The following is a 17,783-nucleotide window of genomic DNA, read 5'->3' as shown; positions in this document are numbered from 1 at the left end:
TGATCCGGGGGGGGGGGGGGCTGCAGACTACCACATGCCTCCTCTGATACATGTGGAGTCGCCAGCTGCTTCTTTTCAGCTGACAGTGAGGAGTTTCGCCAGGGGGACGTAGCATGTGGGAGGATCACGCCCCCCCCCCAGTTCCCCCTCCCCCCCGAACAGGCGCTCCGATCGACCAGAGGAGGCGCTAGTGCAGCGACCAGGACGCATATCCATATCCGGCTTCCCACCCGAAGACATGGCCAATTGTATTTGTAGGGACACCCGACCAAGCCAGAGGTAACACAGGGATTTGAACCGGCGATCCCTGTGTTGGTAGGCAATGGAATAGACCGCTACGCTACCCGGACGTCCCCGGGATCTTTTGACTTTGAAAACCTCCAATCTTGCTTAAGGTTTTAAACTTGCTTGAGGTTGAAAAGTTAACATGGCAACAGAGATTATGTAATAAAAAGCAACAGAATCAGGTTTTACTCCCAAGGCAAGTAATCCTTGTCCATCCTTCTGTCTCTTTAATGCTTTGTAGTCCTGCATACAAAGAGACTGTTGCAACTGACTTCCATATGAACAGTTCTAACTATTCAAAAACTTTGTCTAAAGTTTGCTTAACATTTAGATGGAGACTTCTATCCAACTATCAGCTGCTCTCGTGACCACCTACCAATTCCACTGGCTTATCTTTATTATGGTTTACTTTCCTAGGGCTTCTGAATCTGTGTTCGCTTACCTGGGTGACGATTCCCTTCGCAGCCGCAATCATCTCCTCATTGTAAATATCAAGAAAGTCCAGCTTCCGCTGCCTCAGCAGGCCAAAGACCAGTGACTCAAGACGCTCCTTGATCACAGTAAATAATAAACACACACACACACACACCCACACACACACCCACACACACAAACGAGTTGTATTGAATATACATATACCCCCAAGTAATCAGCCTACGTGAATTTGTATAGCTGTGTAACTATGTTGATCAAGCTTAACAAATACAACAACTTACACTAGTAGAAGGGCTAACACAAGACTTACCCCTGAACTTAAAACACATATGGATAGTTTAAAATAAAACCCACACTAAAACCAAACTTAAACTTAGAGGTTTTATTTGTCTACCCCAGTTATTTTATCAGCCCCCCCCCCATTTTACTACCACATGCCTCCTCCGATACATGTGGAGCAGGGGTGCCCACAATTTTTTGACTCGTGAGCTACTTTTAAAATGACCAGGTCAAAATGATCTACTCATATTAAAAATAATAATGAAAATACGCAATACATGTTTTACATATATATGAACATTTATATGCAGTGTGTGTATTTATATACATGTTGTGTTACATATACAGTATTGCAATGGATTTGCATTTATATTGAACCTTACACAGGCAATAATCATACCAAGCATTTGCTACTACACTATGTTGAAATTACATCACTGCATGAACCTTTACAGCTGTGGTAAATAGATTTGTGATCTCTGCCTCTACTCTGTGGATAACCTGCACTGGAGGGAGTCAGATAGGGTTGCATAGTTCGGACAGTAGCTGCTGGTAGCCAGCCTCAAGCAGGCCTCCAAATGATCATCTGTCATGGTGGAACGGTATTTGGTAATCTGCTCTGTGTAGCGTGCACTGTCAAGTTGCGCACACGCCCTCCCTTGCTTCTCCAGCTCTGCTGCGAGGTTTCGCAAGTTTCCCAAATCACGGCGCTGCAACTTTGAGGACAGAAGTTGCATTTTCCGTTTGAAAGCGTTAACTGAGCTGATCATGTTTACCACGCTGTTGTCTTTTCCTTGCAGCTCTAAATTAAGCTCGTTCAACATGTTGGTTAAATCAGTTAAAAACGCCAAGTCTAGCAGCCACTGATTGTCATTAAGTTGCTTGTGTTCCGCATGTTTAGTGATAAGGAGAAATTCCTTAATCTCCGGACAGAGCTCTCGAAATCTCTGCAAGAATCTCCCTCTACTAAGCCATCTCACGTCAGTGTGTAGCAAGAGGTCAGAGTAGTTACAGTCGGCCTATTCCAAATGTGTACCAAACAACCGTCTTTGAAGAGACCTCACTCGAATAGAACAGGTGGGTTTGGTTGCCACATCCATGATCTCTTTCATGTTTAGCATTTTTGCGCATAATGCTTGTTGGTGTATTATGCAATGGTAATTAAGGAAGTCCGGGAAAGCATCGTCCTCTCTGCACTTGGCAATAAATCCATTGGAGCGGCCCACCATAGCAGGCGCACCGTCCGTGGTGATTGACACCAGTTTACACACTGGGAGCTGGGTTTTATCCACAAAGTTTTTGAAGATCTGAAAAATGTCCTCTCCCCGCGTGTTTTCCTTCATGGGTAGTATTGTTAACAGCTCCTCTTTTGCGGTCATATCTTGAAAAACCACGCGAATGAAAATGCACAATTGGGCCGTATCACTTATGTCCGTACACTCGTCCAATTGTAGTGAGAAACACTAGCAGTCCACGATGTCCCTCCAAAGCTGCTGTGTCAAATCATTGCCCATCACTTCACAGCGCCTTGTGACAGAATTTCTTGATAACTGGAGAGCTTTGATTGAAGATATTATTTCTGATTGGTTTTTAAAGTCCCGAAACAATGAATCTGCTGCCTCAAGGAAGGCCTCTTTCATCATCTCTCCATCTTGGAAGGCCTTCTTATGCTTAATGATGGAGTGACTCACCCGTAAAGATGCTTCGGTGGCTGCCTTTGTCTTTGGATGTGGCTGCATGAAAAGTGACTGCTGGGCGATTAACTGCGATTTTAGTTCCCTCACCTTTCTCTTTCTCAGCTCGCTTTTCGGAGGGAAGTCATTGTCATAGTTTTTATGAACAGTTCGAAAGTGCCTCTCCACATTTCCTTTCTTTGGGATAGCAATGCTAGACTGACAGATGAGACAAACGCATTTGGAATAAGACATGGTGAAAAAAAAGTCCTCCTCCCATTCCACATGGAAATGGTACGTTTTTTGTTTCTTGCTAGGTCCGGCTCCCCCACTCATTTTTGTTTTGTTTCACTTTTTAGTAGAGTTTTTTTTAGAGAGTTGAACTAGCTAGCTCGATGCAGTTCTGTGTTAGCTCACGTTGTGGGCATGTGAACTTCAAGGTACGTTAGAGAAGGGCTTTGGTTGTTATGGTAACCTAATGTAACAAAGTTTTAGGTTCCGCTCTAGAATCTTTGGTTTTAGGCAACAGCAGACTGGCCGTCCTTTACGTCAATCAAAAGGCAAATGCCAAATGGAGGACAGATGATAGGCTAATGTCTTGGAAAAAAAAGAAGTTTTTTTGGAATGTCATGGAGATCTACCAGCACTGCCTTCGCGATCGACCAGTAGATCGCGATCGACGTAGTGGGCACCCCTGATGTGGAGTCACCAGCCACTTCTTTTCACCTGACGGTGAAGAGTTTCGCCAGGGGGACATAGCATGTGGGAGGATCACGCTATTCTCCCCAGTTCCCCCTTCCCCTCTGAACAGGCACCCTGACCGACCAGAGGAGGTGCTAGTGCAGCGACCAGGACACATACCCACATCCAGCGTCCCACCCGCAGACATGGCCAATTGTGTCAGTAGGGATGCCCGACCAAGCCGGAGGTAACACGGGGATTCGAACTGGCGATCCGCGTGTTGGTAGGCAGCAGAATAGGCCACTATGCTACCCGGACGCCCCATAAGCTTGTTCTCTTTAATCCAAACCTATATCAGCCAAACTCATAGCAATAGGGTTAATGACTTAATGGAAGTCAAACAAAGAAATTGTTTATCAACAGTGGGCCAAAAATGTGAAGGCCATTATAGTGTTTTCAGCCCATCTTGATTCATTTTTCAAAGGTGATCAATGGCATAAACAAACTTTTTTAAAAGCAAAGAAGTTGAGCACTTGACTCAAAACCAGAACTGCTGTAAACTGGTGAAAGTCGTCTAGCTTGCAAAGCTAGTTATAGCCCCAAAAACAATCATTTGTTTATTAATCTGAGTGAGTGTAGATCAAGAAACATCATTTAAATGAGCACACAAACAAATTACTGATTAAATTTCAGATTTCTGTCTTTTTGTTTGTCATTTAAACATAACCAAAAGATAATCTTATCAATCTAACGATGAATTACTTCATGCATATTTCAGTTCAAATTAAGTAAATTATTCTGCAACATTAAAACATTAGAAGGTAAGAAGCTGCTCCATAATTAAAATAATCTCCAAGGTAACTCGAGTTGGGCAATTTTTTTATCAATTGTGGCCAAACTACAATTCCAAATTATTAACATTTGCCTTAATCTGCTTTGAATACTGGGTGTGTGGGGTTTGTTAGGACTATACAAAGAATGCCAGAAAGTGACTACAGTCAAAAATATTTCCATAGATTTAGTACTTCTTGTTCTGTGATGGCAACTCCAATGACACTATCAGAATTTGCACAGTATATATGAAAACCCAACCACCCCTCTGGTACACCAAGCAAATAAGTCAAACATTGTGAATTATAATTTGAACCCCCAATGGAAGTGATTTGTAATCAACAGCAAGATGAGTTGAATGATTTCTGCCATTTTCCAATGGCAGGCAACAATGGATCTGCTTTGATTTGTGTTTGAATTGACGGTCTAGTGGCATCTGTACCTTCTCTGAGGGCATGTTTCGTTTGTAAACCTGTGAACGGTTACAAGATCAGTTAAACATAGTTTACAAATATGGCAAGCAGCAATTTAAAATAAGAGCAACAGAGGGAAAAACCTCTCTTGCCAACATTTTAAGCCACCAAAAGTCATTGGTGAGGGGCCGGGTGCCAACACCCAGTGGAATAAATTCTTTCACCTGTGCTGAAAAGCCCATATGATCTGAGGTTCATTTAAAGATGCACTAATACACAATGAATTCTAAACAATTTTGAAACAAAATGTTAACTAAATAGAGGCGGGAAAATTATTCTAGATTCAATATAAAAATGCATTTTCATTCTTATTACCTCTTTTTGCTTCACCTAATTTACATCTATTTAACACTTTGATCTAGAAATGCACAATTTTTTAAATCACCCGACATTACAAAAATGCCCAATGAATGGAAATTAGATTAAAAGAATGACAAAAATACCACCCGACAGTCCTGTTATAATTGGCTATATGTCAAATCACAGAAGGTCGCAGTGCTCTAAATGCCGTTCCATGGGAACTTTAAATAGTACTGATAGGCAATGCCTGAATCAGTAGAGGCTACAATATTTCTTTCACCAACAAGTATTTTCAATCGAGCCCTGAACAATGTTTTTTTTTAAATCTCTCATCTACAAAGCAAATGACAGATGAGAGAAAAATCTATTATGCATTATTAAAATATCACCTTATTTTTCCACCAGCAAAGTACATTTCATCAAGTGCTTTGGCATGAATGTCCCAATGACATCTGATTCATATGCCAACACTGAGAAGAACTGAAGATTTTTGGTGTGTATGTGGTACAGCTCCACTTAAGGATTTTCAGTGTTTGGTTTTTACAGACCTTCTCAAGCACCTGGGGCTCTTCCCTTAGGCTGCGGTTTAGATCGCTCTTGGAGTAGATGCTAAAATCTTCTGTCATCATCTTGTCAATCAACTTCTCCAGCTCACACAGCTGGGAGCCCAAATGTCTGTGTGAGAGTGAGCGAGAGAGAGAGAGAGAGAGAGAGAGAGAGAGAGAGCAAGAGAGAGAGAGAGAGAGAGAGAGAGAGAGAGAGAGAGAGAGAGAGAGAGAGAGAGTTGAGATTTTAACAATAATTTAATAAAAATTTAAGATGTTACAAAACAAAAATAATGAATAGGATAAAAAACAAACACAGTCAGTAACATAAGATTCACAGAATCCAGATCTCACTACACTCCCAAAGATCAGCTCATCATCCACAACACAGCAAAGCACATTTTTATAAACACCACACACTGCAAAACCTTTCCAGATTTTTCATCATTCTGTAATAATATAAAAATCTAATTTAAACGAGCTTTTAACAATAAAAAAAAAAAAGAGGAGAGCATCATCATCCACAGCAAGCTTTCTCCATTCCGTTTCTTCTGCTCAGATACACGGCCATTTTTGCCCTCCCCAGAATGAAATTAAAAAGCTGGCATTTGTCTTTGTTCTTCTGAGAGCACCTTTAGCTCATAATGAACATTGGTTTAGAAAAGGCTTCCCCGGGGTGTCCGGGTAGCGTAGTGGTCTATTCCATTGCCTACCAACACGGGGCTTGCCGGTTCGAATCCCCGTGCTACCTCGGCTTGGTCAGGCATCCCAACAGACACAATTGGCCATGTCTGCGGGTGGGAAGCCGGATGAGGGTATGTGTCCTGGTCACTCCACTAGCGCCTCCCCTGGTCGGTCGGGGCGCCTGTTCGGGGGGGGGAACTGGGGGTAATAGCGTGATCCACCCACGCGCTACATCCCCCTGGTGAAACTCCTCACTGTCAGGTGAAAAGAAGCGGCTGGTGACTCCACATGTATCGTAGGAGGCATGTGGTAGTCTGCAACCCTCCCCGGCTCAGCAGAGGGGGTGGAGCAGCGACCAGGGACGGCTCGGAAGAGTGGGGTAATTGGCCAAGTACAATTGGGGAGAAAATCCAAAAGAAAAGAAAGTAAAGACTTCCCCAAACAATCCAAAAACATGTTCCAACATTGTAAACAGTGACAGCAGTCGACAACATTCCATGAAACAATGAGACACAGTTTCACGATTAGTGCAAAACGGGCAATTGTGGCTAGCATCAGAATTAATGACAGAGACAAAAGCATTAACAGCTACGATCACATGTAAAACCCTCCACTGCAGGTCAGCAGCTCTTCTGATCAATGGTGGTTTATACAGTGCTCTTCACCCCGGCTCAACACTGTCACTCAGACCTAAATGAGCTCTCCATGGAGTGTCAGTTTTACCATTTAATTTGTCCCTGTGCAAAACTTAAATATTTTATGCATTGACTTTCTATTTGGATCTTGCAAACAAAACTAAGTGGAATTCCCACTTTTTAAAAAAGGTCCTGTACAGTTCTTAAAACCTGAGGAAACATTCACTGAATGGAGAACATCATTCTCATCAGGTTTAACAGAGCCATTACAATACTGATTCAACAGTGTCTGCTCACTATCTGTGAGAGCTTCTCTCCATTTATTAAGCAACAGAGTGATAGCACGAGTCGATCTCAACTCTAAGAAGGAGACAAGAGGAGCTGTATTGTCCATGTTTGCACCTGCAAGCTGAAATACAGGTCCCAGAGTCACTACGCTAGACACACAGAACCACCTGAGCACAGCTGGACCCACCTGACAGACTGCACTGAAATAGGTGCCATATATGACTGGTTCCTGAAGCAGCCAGAACAATGAGCTGTGTTGTCATAGTCTCTTTTTTCAACAAGTTCCACACCTTAAACAGTCCATGACAGAATTCAGGTAGTTCCTTGATGTTAAGCTGCTTTAAGTCCACCAAAAACAAAGATCTGTTCAGTCCTAGTCCAATTAGCTGACTCAAAATGGTGTAAGCCAGCAACCCCCACACTAAATTAGTAGAGCTGCACAGAAACCTTTGTAGGAATTGGAAATGGAAGGTAGCCCCCCTGCTGCTCAGGTGGGTCAGGCCCTTTCCTCCTTCATCTCTTGGCAGATACAGCACACTTTGAGGCACTCAGTGCAGCTTGTCCTAGAAGAAGTTAACAAGAAGGGCCTGGATCTTGGACAGCATGTCTGGTGGAAGGGTCAACAACTGACAGGCATTGCCATAAAATAGACAATACCAAATTATTAGTGATGAGGACTCGACCTCTGTAGGACATCATGGTTAAAATCCACTTCGCTAAACTACCTTTGACCTTTTCAAGAATATTTTACCACTTTTTAAGGACAACAGATTGATAAACTAAAAACACTCCTAAATGTTTCAGCTCAGCCCCCCCCCCCCCCCCCGCAGGCAAACTGAATTTCTTCTCCAGTACACCTCCAATACTGAGATCTTTGCTTTTGATCCAGTTAACTGTGGCTGAAGATATTAAGCCAAACTGGACGACATCCCTCACCAACATGTCAATATCCTGCCGACTGTTCACCAGAATGACTAAATCATCTGCATAGACTGACAGTTTTAAAGGTGCATTTCAACCTTAAGACTCTGAAGATCAGATCTAAGTTTGCGCAACAAAGGTTCAAATGCTAGAGAATACAACATGCCAGAGGGCACAGCCTTGTCTAACTCCCCTTTGGATTTGAAAAGGAGCGCTCAAACCACCATTAATTCTCAGCACACTCAAATACAGAACCCTAATTTTTTTAATAAAACCTGTACCAAAACCATAAATATTCATGCTCAGCGCGATCAAAAGCTTTTCCCTGATCAATAGATACGATACCAGCTTTGAGGCCAAACTCCTTACAGATTTCTAAAGTAAATCAGAATAATGCTATCCGAAATTAACCTGCCAGGTACACAGTAGATCTGATCACAATATAGGTCTGATCACAATAAATCACTTGTTCCATCTCTTTACTCAGCCTGGTTGCTAACACTTTAGAGAGGTGCTTATAATCACTGCAAAGCAGTGAGACAGGCCTCCAGTTTTTAATGAACTGTAGATCACTTTTCTTAGGCAGTAAGGTAAAAACCACCCTCCTGCAACTTAACAGCAGATGCCCTCCAGTGAGACTATCACTTCACACTGCCAGCAGATCCTCCCCCAACCGCCAACCAGAAAGACTTATAAAAGTCAACAGGTAGACCATCAATTAGGGGAGCTTTTCCGCTCTGCATACTCTGCAGAGCAGCATAGAGTTCATCAGAGGAGAGCGCTACTTCCAACTCTACATTGCTGTGCTGTTCAACCTGAGGGAGACCAGTATATAAGCTCTGAGATACTGCCTGCTCCTCTCTATACACACATTTAAGCAGGTTACTCTAAAAATTGACAGCAGCCTTACAAATTGCAGTTTGGTCAGTCAACACCTGCCCAGTGTCAGATGTTAAGCTGTGAATGAACCTCTTCTGTCCATTCTTACACTCCAGACCAAAGAACAAGTGTGATGGAACATCCATCTGGGCCACATTTTGTACGTGGGACCTGACCAGAGCCTCCAAAGCTAAAACACCCAGCAGTTTAGTTAAAACAGACTTTTTTTGCTGCAAGTTCCTCAGTATGGTGTTGGTCTCCTGTAGCCTCAGCCAAGTCTTGGAGTTCCTCTACTTCAGACTCCAGAGCTTTCACTGAACTCATTAAGTTTTTGGGACAGTTTGAGTGTATTGTTGACAAAATTCTCTTATTTGGACTTCTTCAATATCCCACCACTGCTGTAAAGACACAAAATCAGATTTCATACTTTGATGGTTTTCCCAAAAACAGACAAAAGATGCTTTGAAGCTTTTATCCTCCAGTAAAGCTGTGTTAAAATGCCAAAAAGCACTATTGGGTTTTACACATTTTATAAAGACAGAAGCTGTTACAAGTGAGTGGTCAGAAAAACCAACATGGCTGATAACACAACATTTAAATACATTAAAATGATGTTTAAAACAATAAAAACGATCAAGCTTGACCATGGACAGTAAGTTATCCTTCACACGTGTCCACGTGTATTGTCTCTGTTTATTATGAAATCCTCTCCACACATCACACAATTCATGAGCCTCAATAAGATGAAACAGTAGACAGTGAGAGGCAGCATGAGGCTCTGCATAGTTCCTGTCTAACCTGCTCTCCTCAGTACAGTTAAAATCTCCACCAATAAATAAATATTCTTCACTGTTCTTCACTGTTACTTCATTTAAAATATCTAGAAAGACTTATCTCTCCACTCCCCAAACTGGAGCATACATACTAATAAACACCATTTTTACATTTCCATACACTGCTCTTAATTTCAACATATGGCCTTTAATGATTTCTTCAGACTCAGCAGACTGAGGAATAAAATTCCTGGAAAAAAGAATTCCAACCCCATAACTGTTACTGGTTTTGTGACTTAAAAAGGTTTCGCCAGTCCATTCTTTTCTCCAGTCAGCCTCGTTATCAGCAGTATTGTGTATCTCTTGTACAAAAGACACATCAAACTTTTTAAGTGCACAGCTTGAAAAGAGGCCCTTTTCACCATTTCTTGTTAAATTTAAGCTGCCTATTTTTATGTCCCCCCATAATACAGAAAAAATTTGTAAAACAAATGAACAAAAGAATTGAAAACCTTAATCATCACCCTCTAACTTATTGACCTTTTGAACTAGTTTTTTTTTAGATGACAAGTCTCCTGTTCAGTGAAAGCTTTCTCCCCCAACCACCAGGACTTTTCAGAAAAGTCTTCACTGAATCAACGAAGAGCTGTAAATCAGAAAACACTTTCTCAACTAACATTTCTGGCTCCCTTCTTAGTGTCCTGCAGGAACTCCTTAATACTTACTAAAGAGTATCCATCCTTACTGTGAGCCCACATCTGTGAGGAAGCTACAGACTCCACATCACCTTAACTCTCATCTGACTGCAGACACCTACTCTGACGAGAAACTTTTATCGCTTTACTATAAGACTGACACACATCATCAGGTTTCCGCTCCTTATCCTTGTCTTTAGAAAAGTCTTCGTCTACCAACATCTCACTTTCCACCTCCAGCAAGCACTCTGCTTCCTTTGTTTCAGTCTGTGACAACTGCATCACAGTTAATACCATCAGTGTGAGACTTTTCAGTAACCTCTACAACAGCACCTTTACATGTAGAACCCAGAACAGCAGCACCTGAACCAGCAGCACCTGAACCAGCAGCCCCCGGACTAAACTGGATCAGTAGCTTGAATCTCAGCTTTACTCTGTTGTGAACTCTGTTTTTTATTTTCCTTCTGTGAACTCTGTGTATTTTCCTTCTGCGAACTCTTATTTTTTCCTGCTTTGAGCTTGGTGCTGCATTCTCACCATTATTTGCCTCAACGGCTGGTTTCTCTGGACAGGAACGGATGAGATGATCCTCCATTCCACAGCCCAAACATTTAATTTTCTCAAGGTATATAAACAATGTAGCCAAAACCATCTACTCGAATGTCAACATCAAATTTAACTCCTCATTGTTATTGTTCAGAATCATAAAGACGTGCCTTCTGAAGGAAACAACACGTTTTAGATGTAGAGATTTATAGCCTAGAGGAATCAGTTTTATTTGAGACATTAATTGTCTGTGTCTCACCAGTTCTCTCTGCAACATTTCATTATTAATGAACAGAGGGACTTTGGACAAAATGATCTTTCTGGCTCAGCAGCACCACCTGAACAAAAGTGTCTTGGACCACGACACCTTGCTCACGCTAACCTTATCAACACTACACAGAAAAATAATGACTCCACTACTCATTCCATTATTTATCATTTCATTATTCCATTATTCATTCATTAACAGCTCCATTATTCATTCTTCTGGATGCACACTTTACACTGTCACAACAACTTCACCGATCGCTAAACTGCAATCTTCCGCAGAGCAACTGACAGTCGGACAGAGTTTAAATCCATGTCGGCGTGTGAGTTTCTCCAGGCCTACGCCTCTGACTCCACGAGTCTGTGCGACTCCCAGCCAGGCTGGTCAAAACTGCTCCAGAATCAAAAACACCACAAAATACCACTACAATTATAAATCTGTCAAAATACAAAACCAAAGATGAACAACAAAAGAAAAGATAGAAAACACATTCACGCTGAAACACGCACTCACTCTCACAGTCTTCCCCTCCCAGCATGCACTCAGAGAGAGCGAGAGGTAGAGAGAATGAGATGTATCTGAATATAACCAGACTGAAAATCTGCCTGCCCCTGCTTCGTTTGTGAGAGGTGGTGGCGGTGGTGAGCATGTAGAATTAAACACCTAACAATAAAACAGTACACTTACTGTGCAGGCTGAGACACATGCTTACGGGGCTATCTATTTCCTCAGAACCCTCCAATAACTGTGTAAGTTTAGGCTGACGATGTGATGTTAATATCTTTGTTAAAGAGATACTTGCAACCAAATCTGACTTTTCCTGTTGTTAATCAATGTAAGGAGTGTGGATGTGATCGATGAGAAAAATGGTAGCTCTAAAATCACATTTATGACTAGACGAGAGATATCGGCGGTCGAGTAACTGATTTCCGGTTGGCGAAAATGTGGTAACTTGGCACATCACAAATTACAATTAGCATAGAGGGCGTGCCCGTAGCGGGACGCTATAAAAACAGAGATGCACCCTTTTGGCTCGGAAAGAATATGGCTGTATTGGCTGAGCAACATATTCGTGAGGCGAGTAGTCGACTTCCTCTGAGAAAGAGGAATTGTCTTCCACTTCTACATCCTCAACCTCAAAGCTGCTGTCGGTGGTCTCGTCGCTCGCCGTTTTTTTTTTTTTTTTTTTTGTGAAGTGACAACAGAGTAGGAAGGGGGCTGTCACCAATGAATTTCTTGTTTTTCTACGGCAAGGGGTTTAGCCCCAGTGTTTAGCTCACCCAGCAACACCCACACGACCGCCCTGAATTTCAGTAGCCAATAGCTATGAAATCAAAAAACCACACCTACGTCTCGGTTGTAATTCAAACCCCCCCGTGTTAAAAATGTGCTCAGAAACAGCATGAAAGTATTTCTTTAAGACAGGGTGATGTAGCAGAAACAGTTCATAGTGTGGAGCCAAATGAGAAGGCTGAGAGTGAACTGGTGTAAATGTGAAGTCTTACAGCTGGACTCATGGGGGCAGTCTGCTGGCTCGGCTTCAGTGGGGGAGGAGTGGAATGAAGTTTTCAAACGTCTACTTACACTACCGTTCAAAAGTTTGGGATCACCCAAACAATTTTGTGTTTTCCATGAAAAGTCACACTTATTCACCACCATATGTTGTGAAATGAATAGAAAATAGAGTCAAGACATTGACAAGGTTAGAAATAATGATTTGTATTTGAAATAAGATTTTTTTTACATCAAACTTTGCTTTCGTCAAAGAATCCTCCATTTGCAGCAATTACAGCATTGCAGACCTTTGGCATTCTAGCTGTTAATTTGTTGAGGTAATCTGGAGAAATTGCACCCCACGCTTCCAGAAGCAGCTCCCACAAGTTGGATTGGTTGGATGGGCACTTCTTTGAGCAGATTGAGTTTCTGGAGCATCACATTTGTGGGGTCAATTAAACGCTCAAAATGGCCAGAAAAAGAGAACTTTCATCTGAAACTCGACAGTCTATTCTTGTTCTTAGAAATGAAGGCTATTCCATGCGAGAAATTGCTAAGAAATTGAAGATTTCCTACACCGGTGTGTACTACTCCCTTCAGAGGACAGCACAAACAGGCTCTAACCAGAGTAGAAAAAGAAGTGGGAGGCCGCGTTGCACAACTGAGCAAGAAGATAAGTACATTAGAGTCTCTAGTTTGAGAAACAGACGCCTCACAGGTCCCCAACTGGCATCTTCATTAAATAGTACCTGTTAGAGCCTGTTTGTGCTGTCCTCTGAAGGGAGTAGTACACACCGGTGTAGGAAATCTTCAATTTCTTAGCAATTTCTCGCATGGAATAGCCTTCATTTCTAAGAACAAGAATAGACTGTCGAGTTTCAGATGAAAATTCTCTTTTTCTGGCCATTTTGAGCGTTTAATTGACCCCACAAATGTGATGCTCCAGAAACTCAATCTGCTCAAAGAAGTGCCCATCCAACCAATCCAACTTGTGGGAGCTGCTTCTGGAAGCGTGGGGTGCAATTTCTCCAGATTACCTCAACAAATTAACAGCTAGAATGCCAAAGGTCTGCAATGCTGTAATTGCTGCAAATGGAGGATTCTTTGACGAAAGCAAAGTTTGATGTAAAAAAAATCTTATTTCAAATACAAATCATTATTTCTAACCTTGTCAATGTCTTGACTCTATTTTCTATTCATTTCACAACATATGGTGGTAAATAAGTGTGACTTTTCATGGAAAACACGAAATTGTTTGGGTGATCCCAAACTTTTGAACGGTAGTGTAGTTAAAGAGGAAGTTCAAATGAGGAAATGGGAGGGAGTAATGGAGAAAAGGTGTGCTAAATTATCTAAATGTAAATGGATGCTGCCCCAGCTGTCATAAAGGGGAGGAGTTCTAGTTGCCAATAACTTGGTTGCCTCAATGCTTTGGCATAGACTGACAATTGTAAATCAACCTGAGGGCCTAATTGAGGAGGTGCAGAGGGAAACAGTGGACTTCTTCTGGTTGGGACAGCACTGGATAAGTGCTACTGCTCTTCGCCTGCTGGTGGAGGAAGGAAGACAAGGTCTTAGTGACATTCAGGCCAGGATCATGGCTTTCAGGCTGTAAGCAGCACCAGAGATGGTAACGCTGTTACAAAGAAGGGCTGGTCGATTTGGTTAGAGTAAACAGCTGTTCCTTATAAGACTGAATGAGGGTGAGCTGGACTGTTATTATTTTACCTCTTAGTGTTACAGGTGTGGAAAGACCTCCCGGAATGTGGGTTTTTGAAGAGCCTTTGTTCTTCAACAGTTATGAACAAACAGACTTTGTCCCCAGCCAGCATTTGATCAGCTCTGTGGGAGGCTGGCTGCATTATGGTTGGATACTTGATTAAGGCAGCCAAGACAATGTTGCATTTGCTAGGCCAGATGACCAACATCAAGTCATTGATGCTGGTCTCTCTCTCTGTCTCTCTAACAGACTGAATCTCTCTGACAGATTGAATCTCTCTCTCTCTAAAAGACACACAGATTGAATATCTCTCTCACACACACAAAAACTGAACCTCTCCCTCTTTCACAGACACAGATTGAATCTCTCCCTCACAGACACAAAGATTGAATCTCTTTGTCTCTCACTACCTCACACACACACACAAGCATGCACGCACACCATTTGATCAGTTCTGCGAGAGGCTGGTTGCATTATGGTTGGACACTTGATCAAGGCAGCCAAGCCAATGTTGCATTTGCTAGGCAAGATGACCAACATCAAGTCATTGATGCTGGTCTCTCTCTCTCTCTCTCTCTCTCTCTCTCTCTCTCTCTCTCTCTCTCTCTCTCTCTCTCTCTCTCTCTCTCTCTCTCTGTGTCTCCCTCTTACACAGACTGAATCTCTCGACAGATTGAATCTTGCTCTCTCTAAAACAGACACACAGATTGAATCTCTCCCTCAAAGATTGAATCTGTCTCACACACACACACACACACACACACACACACACACACACACACACACACACACACACACACACACACACACACACACACACACACACACACACACAGAATACTGTCCCTACCTAAAGCTGTGGACTCCTTGCAGCTCCTGCTGCAGCACCTCCTTGGTGGTGGCGATGAGCTCCAGCGCGCCCACAAACTCGGAGGTGGAGAGGAGCAGCTGCACCGTTGGCTGCGTCTGCTGCACAGTCGCCATCAGTTTCAACTTGTTGTGCAGCTTGATGCAGTTGCTACGTGTCACGGCTGTGTGCAGGGCCCTCAGAGGTCCCTGGCACATGACCCGATCCATGGTGGCTGTCCGTTCCCTAAGGACATTCACGGCCTGCTGCGTCTCGCGGAGACGGTCCTGGAGCTCGTGCTGGGAGGACATAGCATGGAAGAAAGCCTCAGAGCGCAGGGAGATCTGCCGTGCTATGCTAACCTCCACCACATCCAGGTAATGACTTAACTGGAGAGGAGGAGAAGCAGGTGGAGGAGAGGTAGACAGATAGATGGGTAGAGAGAGAGATCAACAGAAGATAAGATCAACATTAGTATGAGTGTATGCCATTGGGACAAACCTTGTACTCTTACTGCTATGATGGGTTTTGGACAAAAGCACCCATTATAATTTGTAGAGTATGCAGATGTAAAGCTGACCTTCTCCTGCAGTAACCTGGATGAAGCCATGTCTCTGCTGCTCTTTCCCCCAGCGCTGTTGAAGTGGGACCAGGGCAGGACGGTGTTGAAGGTGGCCGGATCCTCCAGCGCGAAGTCAGGCTTCATGAAGATCTGCCGTTTAGAAGAGTCATTAGCACAGATTTAAGTATCAGTTGGGACATACCTGGAGAAGGAAAAAACATTGCAGTGTCAAAGGTCATGAATGACAGCATGAGAACTGAGGATAAACTTAAGCTGGGCAATATATCAACATAATGTTGATAGACCCTAAGATTTTAATTATGATAATATGGCGACATAACTTAAATGTATTGTTCCCTGGTTTTAAAGGGATAGTTTGGTTTCCTGGGCTTTTACTATGTCCTACTTACAGAGTCAGACAAACTTGTGGACACCTTTTTTTATGCCTGCGTGTCGAGTCTGAACATAGGTTGAACCGTGCGCTTAAGCTTAGCAGCTCCTCTTAAAAGCAAGAAAATACACATTCTCCAAAGACAGTGAAGCCAGAGTGACATTGTATGGAAATCCCTTCATAATCACCAGCCAAACTTACCAGAATGAGTAATGCAGGTCATTAGTACACTTTAGCCAAATTATTCTATTATTGATTTCAAATATGACAATAAACCAAGCTGTTAAAATACTCAAACCAGTTTGAAAAGCTTAAACATGCGCTTCTGATCCAAATCTGTACCAGTCACTTTAATACAATTTAACATTCTGCTGAAATTTGTGTAAGGATTCAACCAACATCTTAAAGGTGCTTTATATTATATTTAGAACATTAATATAGCATCAAATAACTATTTGCTATGTAAAGAGATAGCGAAGTAATGGTGTCTTGACCAGAGAATGAAGTCACACTTCCTGTGTGTTGTAATCCAAGCTTCTCTGGTCTTTGTTTTGGAAGCTGGTCCGGCTGTGGGTGGATGTTAGAGCACTGCGTGTGCATGTTAGTGCATGTGAGGTAGCTAGCATTAGCAGGATAGCTAGCAAACTAATAATTCTGTTACATGGATTCAGGTCTCTTTCGAGCTGTCCTGGTCACTGCCTCACCCCCTCCGCCGATCCGGGTAGGGCTGCAGACTACCACATGCCTCCTCCAATACATGTGGAGTCACCAGCTGCTTCTTTTCAGTGAGGAGTTACACCAGGGGGACACAGCGCATGGGAGGATCACGCTTTTCCCCCCAGTTCCCCCTCCCCCCTGAACAGGTGCCCTGACCGACCAGAGGAGGTGCTAATGCAGCAACCAGGACACATTCCCACATCTGGCTTTCCACCCGCAGACACGGCTAATTGTGTCTGTAGGGACGCCCGACCAAGCCGGAGGTAACATGGGGACTCGATCCGGTGCTCCCCATGTTGGTAAGCAACGGAATAGACCGCCACGCCACCCAGGCGCCCCAAGCCGAATATGTTACAAATGTTAATAAAATAACTATACTGTAAAAATCAATATTCCAACGAATGAAAAAATATCCAAGAAGGCGAAGGGGGGGGGGTTGTTTTGTTCTGAGATGCTGGTGCTGAATGTCACATGTAACACCTTTAACCATTTAGATCAGTTTCAACTGGTTTGTATCATTAAGGGTTCTGAATACGGCATAAAAAATAATTTAGGAATTCTCCTAAATTAGTAAGCAAATCAGGTAACGGAGGAATTTTGACGAGTCTTAAAATAGAAATGATCGTCGGTGTTTCTTTGACACAGCTGGTGTCACTAACAGGATGATGTTACCTTTGGAACCTGTTCCAGCTCTGCTCTGGATGTGTCTGTAAGAGGGAAAGTCAGAGTACATCATTAGTCAACCAACTTACCGCTGTTGTGACAAAGAGGACTAAAAACCCACAACAACGCATACACACGCACACACACACACACACACACACACACACACACACACACACACACACACACACACACACA

The 17,783-nt window shown here is 42.8% G+C and overlaps 1 protein-coding gene across 2 annotated transcripts in view; it reads right to left on the bottom strand.

Annotated features, from left to right (window-relative positions):
• vps54 (VPS54 subunit of GARP complex) overlaps window positions 1–17,783 on the bottom strand; it is a 51,293-nt gene that overhangs the window by 18,767 nt on the left and 14,743 nt on the right. For both annotated transcript variants that reach the window (XM_056280643.1, XM_056280642.1), the window contains exons 5-9: window positions 17,595–17,629; window positions 15,833–15,964; window positions 15,256–15,641; window positions 5,506–5,632; window positions 728–835 (exon numbers count right to left, since the gene is read on the bottom strand). In XM_056280643.1, coding sequence (XP_056136618.1) covers window positions 728–835; window positions 5,506–5,632; window positions 15,256–15,641; window positions 15,833–15,964; window positions 17,595–17,629 — 788 coding nt within the window. The remainder of the gene's footprint in view (window positions 1–727; window positions 836–5,505; window positions 5,633–15,255; window positions 15,642–15,832; window positions 15,965–17,594; window positions 17,630–17,783) is intronic.

This window comes from Lampris incognitus, chromosome 5 (genome assembly GCF_029633865.1).
Source record: "Lampris incognitus isolate fLamInc1 chromosome 5, fLamInc1.hap2, whole genome shotgun sequence".
NCBI lineage: Eukaryota > Metazoa > Chordata > Actinopteri > Lampriformes > Lampridae > Lampris > Lampris incognitus.
Note: the sequence above shows the minus strand (reverse complement) of the source record. Positions and strands in the feature narration are given on the sequence as shown.